Source organism: Athene cunicularia (assembly GCF_003259725.1).
Source record: "Athene cunicularia isolate RWA chromosome 9 unlocalized genomic scaffold, athCun1 chr9_part1, whole genome shotgun sequence".
Taxonomy (NCBI): Eukaryota; Metazoa; Chordata; class Aves; order Strigiformes; family Strigidae; genus Athene; species Athene cunicularia.
The window spans coordinates 22,647,593-22,659,636 of NW_020799110.1; the positions used below are offsets into that span (position 1 = coordinate 22,647,593).

A 12,044-nucleotide genomic window follows, 5' to 3' on the forward strand; every position below is an offset into this window, starting at 1 on the left:
CACTGTGTTCAATATATTCCAAAGGTATCCCATAATAGCTAGTAGTTCTTTACAAAGGTCACTGTAAAATCATATCCTGTGTTACTACATATTTCAGAACGTGTTCCTTGTCTGCCAGCTGTTCAACTGAACTTTGTTAACGAAGGCAAAGTTTTCTAGGGTTATCACTCTGGCCCTTAAACTGTATTATCTAGAAAACCATAAACCTCATAAAAAAAAAAGATATGAAAAGGTGTATAAAACATTCTCTTAGCAGATCCTGTTTCCAGCCTCACTTTTGATCTGAAGTTGGATTTAAGCTCTTGCCACCATGCCTGCTGATTACAATGGGACATGGGAAATGGAAACCAATGAAAACTTTGAAGGCTACATGGTTGCCTTAGGTAAATGAAAAAAAAATATTAACTATATAGAGATAAAATGTTTCAATTATAAGTAAAATCCTTCTAAAAATTATTTAGACTATTTCTGTAATGTGCATTGTGGCATAAGGGTTTCTGCCAGTCACATTCAAAATCAAGTAACTGTATTTATAATTACAATGATCTAAGTATATAAGAGATTTGTAGCCAAAGATACTAGTCTTTATTTAGATAAAAGAAAAAACAGATACAGATGGGAGAAAGGAAAAAAAAAAAAACAAAACCAAAACAAACAGGCTTTCAGATACAGATCTTTTTTCTTCCTGGTATATACTTACTGTAACAGTCAAGCTACAACCTGACTGGCTCTGTTAAAAGGGGAATAGATATTCTACATCACTAAAGGAACAGTGGTGTTTAGGATTTAATTAGTGCCTTGGACTAGTAGAAGTTCTATGTACCAGCTGCATGGTAAAGGCCTTTAAAAGCATTCGAAGATAAATGGGCAGATATTTCTGTAAATTGTGGGACTCATCCTTACACAGCAAGGAGATTTAGGTCACAGAAGTTCTTAAACATGGTTAACTAAGTTTAATTTCATTTGGCTATGACCATCATCGATGACAAGATATATGTACATGCAGAAAGAGATTTTGTGCTCTTTAGGCAACTTTCATTTACTACTTTGTTAGCCTCTTTATCATCAGAAGCCTGACAGCTACAGTTTGTATATCCATTGTATAGGATATTAAGCATAGTCTCTCTAGATGCTCAAATAGCAAAACACTGTTAGCTGAATGCCAGGAATATCGTTGTCGGTTCATATTAAGATCAAGTTTATGTTGTTTGTAGATTTATTTTTCCCCACACTGACAGACTCAATTTTTGTAATGACTAGAGATAATTTTATGAGAGAACTGCCTTCTTCTCCTGCACCTATTACTTTCAGTGTAAATTGCCTTTCAAGTATTTTAGTTCTCATAAAGGCATAAACTTTTTTGCTCCAGGTCATTATGATTATGCAAGTAGTGTGCAGGAAATTCTTCCTCTACTTAGTTTAGCAGAGATGTAGATCTTTAATTTGCTGAAAAGAAGAAATAATAGAAGACATCAACATTTCTCAAGAATTTCTTCAGTACACTCTGGATTATCATTGAAAGTACAGTTATCACCCTTCCACCACTGCAGTAATGTAGCTGCATTTCAAAAACATCAAAAAATATGGGAGTTAGATTTACAGATGCATGAAAAGTGTAATCTTTATAATCGGGAATCTTCTCCCAGCTATACATCACCAATGAAGGACATAAAGGACCATTGCTTCCTTACCACACATGGTGTCTGTAAATCTAATACAAGAAAAGTAGTCATTAGAGTTGGTTAATTTAACCTAGATTGGAGGAATCTGTCTGGCTCTGCATCATAAAGTAGCATGTGGCAAAAATGAAACCTGTATTTTATTCTTATGCTTAAAATTGATAGCCCTCAGGGGCCCAACTGCGTCTATCCACTTCTCATTCCCAGATGTCTCATTGTTTTTTATCTAGTGGTCATTGATTTCTATCTTCCGTTCAGCATTTGCTCTTCTTATTTCTCTCCCTTTCTACAGCAGCTGACACCACTGTAAGAGTGATGCTGATAAACAGGAGCTTTCTCAGGTCAAAGTACCTGCCTTGCACTGTTCATCAGAAGTTGGGATCAGATTGTGGCTTCTTGTGCTTTGTTCAAAAGGTCGAGACAAGTTAATGGAGATCTAAAGAACTTGTTCGCTCGGATTCCAAAATATTTACTTGTAAAGATGTAGATTATAAAAATAATTCAGTGGTTCAAAATCAATGAGTACACTGCATAGCCATCTTCCACAAGCTAAGAAAATGTATTTGTTAGGAAGAAGAGTCTAACACATGGAAGGTAATCAGGTAATTAAATCTAACAATTTTCAAGTAATTCTCAGTGTCTCGATGTCTACACTAGTGACTGACTTAGGAATGACTACCACAAAATCATTAACTGAGATGAAAAATTTGATGCTTTAACTGACATTCTACCAGTTTTACTCTCATTAAAGAATCTTAACCCTAATTTATCTGCTCAGATTGAAAGAGAAGAAATACACATAAACACATAAATCTCATTATTCAACAACAACTGAAAATAGTTATCATTTCCTCAAATCCTCAACTCTTTTAAGAGAGAAAGTTATGTTTCACTATTCATAGTCCTTAGCCTTTGCATTGATGGAGAAAAGCTCAATAACCTTAGGAAAGCCTGTAAGTACTATATACACATACACCCATGAGGCACAAAAAATTGTTAAAAGATACAAATGGTTATGCTAATATAATGAATTTCAGGAGAAAGATACTGACTAACTGAAGTGATTTGAGTGCTGGGGTTTGACAGTTATGCATAAAGAATAATTACTACTTTACATGCAACTGAAATGTGATTTCAGCATTAAATATGCAAGTGAGCCTTGGGGCCTGTTGGTCTGGATGATACTTAAGTCAGCTCCTAGGTGTCACGAATTGATTATTCTAGGCCGTCTTCACCTACCTAAGGCTTCTCTTACTGCCTGCCTCAGGTTCTGATCTCACCTACAATTCTTGGCTCTCACCCAATTCTCTTTACTTTGGCTCTGCTTCAGTCCTGTTTCAGCCCTTTGCTCCAAGACCTGACCTACTTTGATGGGGTGTTACTTTAACCACTGGCCATGATGGTCATCCTGCTCTAGTTCTGCCTTGCTTTGTAGTGATAAATTATATCGTATTTGATAACTTACTTTTGATTTTTTTATATATATAAATATCTCTTTTATTTTTTAGGTTTATTCCTTCCTTATTTTTTTTTTTAGGATGTAAATTAGACACTTGTGGCGCACATAATTCTTTTCCAAAAGGATTTGTAATTATGGTGATAACTTTTCATTTGGTTGTAGTGGCCATCTCATTATTGTTCCTTTCTTCCTTTCCATGGTATCACGGATGAGATTGTTGTATTGTTTATTTCAGCTGAGCTACAACATTTCACTTGTGTTTGTCTTAAAATTCAGGAAAAATGTCAGGGGAAGGGATACTAGCTGCTAAAAAGATGCATTTCTTTGAATTTTAATTTACCCACCATAGAATTTAAACTGTAACTGTAATTCAGTAAGAATTTTGTGTCTGTCATAATACAAATGTTAATCATATTAGCTTTAAACTAAAGTTTAATTATTGTCATCCTTATAGTCTGATCCCTTTATAAGAAGTAATGTCTTTTTCCAGTTTTATTCTTTTTGTACCATAAATGCTAGCATGAGCTGGTCTACAGCAGTTCCTCATTGCATGTCAGTGGCATCCTTAGAACCATTTCAGTCAGTGGATAAATTATGACTTTGTTATTATTAAATCAAGGGAATTTTTGATCCATTTCTGATCTTTTATATCCCAGTGGAAACTGGGAGGAAAATGGATGGATTCAGCCTACAGTAGGGTCTGAACTACAGACATCCAATACTGGGAAGCCTGCTTAAAAAAAAATATACTAACAGTTCATGAGAATAAAAGAACTTGACGCACTTAATAGCCTGAAACAAAACAAGAGAAAGAATGTGTTAGAATAAGGAATGCAATATATATTTTTCCTGGGAAACACATTGCCTACTCTGGGCAAACTCTACTGGAGAGGTACTCACCAAACTTTCTGGTAAGATTTTGAAACAATTTTCCCAGTAAGAATACCCACAACTTGTTGGGATGAAGGAGCTATTTGCACCAGTTGTCTGGATCTGGATCTGGCCCTTCATATGTACATCATGATTTTTGTGTATATATACTATAAGTTATACTAATTAAAAACTGTCAATGAATTAGCAAAAAAAACCTCAACGCCATAAACAATGCAAAGATACATATGGCTATAGGTAATGCTCGGAATGGAAAGAAATCACATGGAAAAGGTGAAAAGATATTCTTCTGTTTCTCAAAATTTTCCATATGGTTGATATTTTATGTATTAAAGTGCCCAGGTTCAAAGCACACTGAGGCTTTGTTTTTTTTAAAATTCATCCATCCTTTTAATTAATGCATACCCATTTCTATACTTTAATTAAAGAATAGTTTTGCCCTTTAAGTCAGAAACTTTGATTTTATCATAAACATGTTACAAAGTATTTTAATCTGCTATAATAGAACAATATATCATTTTTATTGCTTGTATTGTTCAAAATGCAGTTATGAAAACCATGCTTTAATAAAACCTCCCCTGGTTTTTCTCCAGGAGCTACAAGACTAATATATTAGTCAGAAATAGCATTTCTTTAGAAGTCTAGACATTTTTTTTCCTTAGAGAGAACTAAATTTTATTTTACCTGTCTATAATTCAGACCAAGAGATACCTTTAATCCACCACAGCAGATAAAATATACCCAAGAAGTCTTGAATATAAATACTGAACAAGAACATTATTCCCCACGTTAAAAAGTCACCATTTTTTTTCAAGCCAATCCTCTTCCTCAACTCGATTAGTACTTTGCAAGTAGTATAATGAATCTACCAAAAGAAAAAGGGCTCCATTATTATGTGGCATTGCTGAGCTGACAATGATTAACTCACATGCAAAACCACTAAAGGATGGCTAACAAACCAAAACCATTTTTCAATCTCTTGCAGAAGCATGTGAGATTATTTCATTTGCATATAGCACCATAATAAGATTCACTGCCAGCTGGTCAGAAATATTTATTGCAGATGGTAATGCAGCTGGCATTAGGTGGATTGTCTGGGGCAAACTGTCAGCATGGTAATATATATTCCTCTTTTGGTAACTTTCAATGCATTCAGTTGCAAACAGTTGTTTACATTATAATGTTAGTCTTCATCACGAACAAAATAAGGATGTTAAGGAGATCAGTACTGCATAAAATGTTGACAGAATATTAAACAGGAACTGTCGAATGCTGTAGTTTGACACTTTTTTGACTTTTGACTTTGAATGTGTCTCCCTTTAACATCTAAACTACAATTTATTTCTGTGTCTGCTGTCTAGCGATAATGAATGTCAGGCTTTTATTTGATTGTTTCTTTTGTATTCATTAGTATCATTTTCATTTTAAAATTAATTAATTAACCTCTTGTATACTCCCACAGACTATAAGTTCATCATAAAAGTAACATGCCAAAATCTCCTTGATTACTTACCCATTCTAACACGCTTATTTTATGAAAGGGCGTATTATTCTTAGATCCTTCTTTTGGAGGTGGCCAACATTTATAACCCTGCAGGACACCTCACATGCCTAAGAGCTACATGATTTACACTGCATGCTTAGAAAAGGGAATGGCTCCCAGGCATAAGATGGTAATAGCACTCCTGGCATCCCACAGCTTCATGTGTGAGTGAGGCCAAAAAGTCTTAATAGCCCCTGTTGTTTCACATTCTCTGAGAAAACTGGAGATTCGGGTGATTTAACGTGCCAGCATCTATTCACTACTGGTTGTATGTTGTAGCTTTGTTCACAGCATTCCTACAGGTGTCCTGTTAATAAATAAATTTGTAATCCATGGATGATCCTCAAATTGAAAGTCTATTTGCAAACAAACACAAGATTATTTTTATTAGAAATTATCTTTTTCTCTGCAAAATGTTGCAGGTAAAAGCATCATTTGTGGAGCTTTTTTAAAAATTATGTGTAAATATAAGTGCTGTGGGTTTTTATTTTTGGTAACAAATACTGGAATTTTCATTGTGATATTCTCTGTTCTTTTTTTTGGCAGATATTGATTTTGCAACTCGTAAGATTGCAAAACACTTGAAACAAACAAAGGAGATTATTCAAGATGGAGATAATTTTAAAACAAAAACAATCAGTACTTTAAGAAACTATGAACTGAATTACACTGTAGGAGTGGAGTTTGAAGAACATACCAAAGGACTGGATAACCGAGTGGTAAAGGTAAAACTTTGGTACCTGATATCTGTTTACACTACAGTCAGCACCAGGAGTGAGCAGTACCAAAAATCAGCTGAATACATGAAAAAAAAACCCAAACCAATATTTTACAGACATCAGAGGATTTTTATAAAGCAGAAATAATTTGCATCTTGAGACAGTTTTCTTTCCTGCTCCCAGAATTTATTATAAATGCAAATCAGGATGGTTACTCAGATACGTGAGAACAATCATTAATTACAAGTTTTTCTAGTAGAGGATTTTTCCAGCTGTGATATACCTTTATGTATTTAGAAAGTAGCTAAACTGTATTTTGACCTATGTATCTTTCTTAATGAAACTGTAAATTCATCCCTTTGAATTTAGGACTTTCTCTGTGTCAATATAAATTTTCAGTTTTGAATGGATAGGTTCACACAGTATTTTTAATCTGAGCCTGTTGACCTTTTAACAGTTGGACAATGTTAAAAATAAACCTGAATTCAGCTATTAAGTTTAAAGGAGCTTTGGGAAGAGACAAGAAAAAATGTAAGCCAAAGCTACCACTGATGTAGGTGTCAGCCCTATTGGTAGTGTAGACAGGCAAGGAGGCCCAGCAGTGAATGCTTTAATATTTTTAGGATTACAGGAGCAACTTGAGCTCAAAATTGCCCTAGGAAACTGTGGGCATATGTTCAGACACCTTTCAGTGAGATAAGTGGACAAGTAACGTTTGGATCAAGGACCATGTTGGACAGAGTCAACTAGTAAGTCTGTTCCTGTGAGGCATTCAAACAAGACTATCAGTGAGGAAAAGAATACGTACAAGCACCAATTAAATTCACTTACTGAATGCAGCTTCATGTTTCTGCATCAATACTGCTTCTGTTTTACTCTCTTCTAACTCCTAAAATACTTAAGCAAGATTTTCAAGGGCAGAAAGGCCAGTAGATCTTAAATTTCTATTGACTGTCCACTTCAGAGTCCTGCCAATCTTGCATCATCTGCCTTTGTCATAATTCACTGAATCTACCCGTATCAACTCTTCTGCCAATTACCACAGTTTTATTCTTCCACTCAGTTCTCAGCTCTCTTGCTCTTCTCCAAACATATGCTGTTTTTTCCATCAGTATCTTCTCAATAAACAAGGTTTCAGAACTTGTTGCCAAACTCTGAGAAGCTGAGATCAAAGCTCACTGTCAACAAGACCTGTTTTGTTTTGGCAAATGCCACAGGAAATTGGCAGCATAAAGGACATGTTTACATTTGAACTCACATCATCCTTCACTGCAGTGGCACAAATTTAACAGAAGACATTGTTGATTCGCTGTGGATCACTTTTCATTCTCAAACCACTTCGTGCAGTGCAATTCCTGTGACTTCTTCCAAATTATTTCTCACCCACAGCACTGCAAGCCATCAAATAATGATGTGTTTCTTTTTTTTTTTTTTCCCAGTATCCTGAATATCCCTATCTCTAAATATTCCTCCTATCACTTTCCTCAGTGTGCACATATTCCTGCGACAGTTTATGCTTTAAAACATTGCTCCCACAGCTCTTTAGATTAGTTGAAAACATTACTGAGGATCTGAGGACTCGGCTGCATCACTCCTTAAATCCACAGACTAATGCTCCTCTAGTGCTCTTCACCACTATCAAAGCCTTTGTGTGCAAAATCATTTCACTTGCAGACTCTCCTCTTTATTATCAATTATTTGGAAGGAAGGAAACACAGCTTGTACAATTATAACCCTACCTGGTTTAATAATTTTTGCCTAATATTATTTTCTAAACAAATTATTTGTTTCTAACAAGATAAGAAGGGAAAAGGAAGCAAGTCATGGCATTGTTCTCTGGACTGCTCCAAAAGAATGGTCATTTTGTTAACAAAACAATGCCTCAAATGCATTAAAGTTAGATGAAGGTAATAAAACTGCTAGGCAACATTTAAATGTAAAGAGGGCATGGATAATTTAAAGAGCATGTAGCTTAAAAATTCTGTAAATAAAAAAGAAGTTAACTGAAATGGAATGAGTTTTGTCTTGTTATTAATAGAAAGCTCCCTCATAAGAGAAATAAATCATCCAGTGCTGAACTACAGAATGAATTAAGCTCCCAATACTCTTGGAGGTTTTTAATAACTGAACTTCCACTGACTGTAACTGGTCTCTGATGAAGATTTGCCTGTGATACATGGTTCAATGTCTCCCTAAAGTACAATGGTTCAAATCTAGAACAATTCAAAATTGCTTTGAATGTACTCGAGCATATCTGAGTAGAGAATGTAGCCTATATTCCTTACAGCTACTGTCATCCTGCTCCTGGACAAAAACCAGCATACCCAATACCCTGTTTATTAGTGATAGACAGGATCACACCAAATCATTAAATGGTTGGGGATGGAAGGGACCTCTTGAGATCACCTGGTTCAAACGTTCTGCTCAAGCAGGGTCAGCTAGAGCACACTGTCCAGCTTGTGATCATATCTCTTCAAAGGTCTCTTGTGAAAATGCATGAAAATACATAAATACAGTTATTGTATGAGATTATATTAATGTATACTTCCTCTTGTTATTTTATGCAGAACTAAGGAAGATGTTAGCATGGCACTAGTTGGCATAAGCCCCCAGGTCTTCACTCATGAAACCATAATCTATTTATTAATGGCTTAAAAGCAAGAAAAAAACAATACCACTTGCATACATTGCATGAGTACCTGTTAATTCACTCAGCAATTCACTAGTTAGCATGAACACTTCATATTTGTACATGTGAAGAAATACATAGAAATGACAACAAAGCCTTGTAAAAGCTTCACATCAAAACCTTGTTGTCATCTTGAATGTTTTTTTGTTGAATGGCTGGTTTGGGTTTTTTTAGGAGGAAGACTGGGAATGGTAGGAAGCAACTCTAACTGTGTCTTCTTGTTGTTTGATTGAGCTTATTTTCATGTATTTCTCATTAACATATCTGAGTTAATTATCTGATTCATGCAGACAATAGTGAACTGGGATGGTGACAAACTGGTATGCGTTCAGAAGGGTGAAAAGAAAAACAGGGGCTGGAAGCACTGGATTGAAGGAGATCTGCTGCATCTGGTAAGGGCTTCTATACAGATACCTAGCTCCTAACTGAGACAGCAACAAAGTACAGTTTTCCATTTCAAAGGGTTTGTTACTTGTTCTCGTTAGAATGGTCTTTATGTAGACAGCTCTGATCTCTGAACTGTAAGGAAATCCCCCTCTGCTACAATTTAGGAATGCTGAATTTCTTTCCTCCTGCTCCCAATTAAGTCATAACCCTGCAGTGGTTTTTTTTGCTCCAGTCCACTGCCCTCCAGCTATTAACCCTTCTCGTTACATTGCGCCTCTAACATCATCTTGTCCTTGTATAATCAGTGGGAGACAAAAAAACCCCAAAACCAAAACTGTATGAGACAGGTTGCAGGAAAAATACTAATTTTTGTTCTGAAAGAAGCACTATGAAATTTTAGCATATTAAGCTGTAATACAGATCAGATACCTCTGGATACTCAAGAGGATCCTGCAAACAACCTACACTGCAATTACTTTGTGCTAGTACAATAAAATAGTCAAAAAATTCATACATCTGAGTTAGTAAGCTGGAGCCCAAATATAAATGGCACGAGTCCAAGAAAGGCCAAGAAGAGCTTGTGAAGGAAATAAACAGCCAGTGAAGTCCAGAATAATAGATACATAATTATAATGATTCCAGAGTTTCTTGGGAGAGTAGGTGGGTGCAGAAAAATTATGGAGGAGAGTTCATTGTTCTGTTTCATGATTTTCATTTAGGTATCTACCCCTTCACAAGTTTACCCTACAGGTAGTTGGTATGGCCACAACATTGCCTCAAGTCTGGATGCTTGAAAGCTCAAGGCAATGAATTAAAAAACCATCTGCTGCCTAACTGAAAGACAACTGTTCAGTACACTTTTTCGACTCTGATTTAACACATATTCAAAAACTGACCTAACAATGGTTCTACATGCTGGCACCAGAATTCAGACTAGGACTGGTGGAAGCAGAGAAACCAGGGAGATTCTTACAGCAGTCTTCAGAAACTCTATTGCAGGTTTGGCCAGCTGCTGGCCAAAAAGCCTCTTAAAAAGCTCACTTCAAAATCTAATTTGGCACAGGAATGCTGGCTAATTGGAAGACTAACTAAACTAACTGCATTGCAATGTGCAGGTGTGACAACCTTTAAGAGGTCAGCTGCAACACTGGGCAAAAAAGGTGTATTGCTCTGGCCCCTGAAAAATGGCTGGGCACATCTCTGAAGCAAATGTCCTCATCTTTTTAAAGCATCCTGCTTTTTTTTTTTATTATTTCCTTGTTTCATTGCTTCTCATGAATTATGAGGTAATATGTGAATTATAAACTATTACAGTATGTTGATTTAATAACAGAGTATGAAAAAGCCTTGCATTAAAGAGCAATTTTAATGCATTTTTCATGTTTATTCTTCTTAGAGTTCAATTCAAGTGTCAAAATCTAATTACTGCAACATGTGGTGTGTGCCTGCTGATTGGTTGCATATAATACACTATTCTTTTTGTTCTCTTTTTCATAAAAATATCTTTTTAATGCAGAGGTTCAGTTGTAGTAATTTGTGGTGGGGTCTGCTGTGTATGCAAAGTACAACTTGTACCACTACATGCTTACTAATTGTTTTAATACTGTAGGAACTGACGTGTGAAGACCAGGTGTGCCATCAGATATTTAAGAAGAAAAACTAAAAGTGACCAGAAAGCCACTCAGATCTTTATCGCACTATTATGCTGTTAGGTTTTGTCTAAAAAGAAGAACCAAGCCAGATCTGCAATAATTCTTTGATACTGCTATGTGAATGCATTTTGTGCCTGTTTATGGAAACAAACACGTTTTATAGAAATAACATGTTACAAACATCATAAATTCCTTTGCCTTTCAGTCTGGAGTTAAGTAAAAGTAATTGTCTTTCAAATAGCGCTTTCAACATCTTTGTAATAATTTCCAGAGGAATGTCCTTTAGCAACAAGGCTGAAAATTAGCAGTCATAATTATCTCAACCACAGTATATCTCTCCACAGAGCTGTAATGTCATAATATATTTGCATGACTGAGTAAAATTGGACATTCATTTGACTGTTTCTATTTAATTTTGTCCTGGATCACTAAGTCCACAGTCTCAGGCAACAGAATGGCTCACTGAACACGATACATGGCCTTTCACATCTAGGTTATTCATTTGAATTTGACCCAGGTCTATAGCTGCTAGTAGTTATCACCTGATAAATGTCTCATGGCTGTAGCTCCTTAATATGGTCCTAACGTGGCTCAGCGACAACGCTGCTAACCTGCAGTTAGAAATGGCATCCTACTAATAATCACAGTGGAGAAGTCCACCATCTGATGCCATCTCTGCATTCAAGAGTTGCTCCATGATATGAAAACTAAGGCATACTTATGGCAATAAGAGGAAAACTGCAGAGTATGCACAGACAGCATGTACCCTGTGCATAAAGAGTACCCAGCATGCTGCAATCTTCACCATGTCAGAGGCTTTAGAAAAAACAAAACAAAACATTTCCATACAACCTTTCTCAGTTTTATTTAGGGTTTCTCAAAAGAATTCACATCCTCTGCTACAGGCAAGTTTAAGTTAACCATGGATGGTGAGCACTACTTCAGTACATGGAAACCAAAATTATTCAACAAAATGTGTGCACATCTTCTGCAGAACTGAAGAAAGGCTTGTATACCCAAAAGCT

The 12,044-nt window shown here is 35.8% G+C and overlaps 1 protein-coding gene across 1 annotated transcript; it reads left to right on the forward strand.

The window, feature by feature from the left end:
* The first annotated feature begins 254 nt into the window (after positions 1-254).
* RBP2 (retinol binding protein 2) lies at positions 255-11,208 on the forward strand. Its single transcript, XM_026854839.1, has 4 exons — positions 255-383; positions 6,119-6,297; positions 9,271-9,372; positions 10,977-11,208. The coding sequence occupies exons 1-4, from the start codon at positions 311-313 to the stop codon at positions 11,028-11,030; spliced, it is 408 nt and encodes a 135-aa protein (XP_026710640.1). The 5' UTR covers positions 255-310; the 3' UTR covers positions 11,031-11,208.
* The last annotated feature ends 836 nt before the right edge of the window (positions 11,209-12,044 follow it).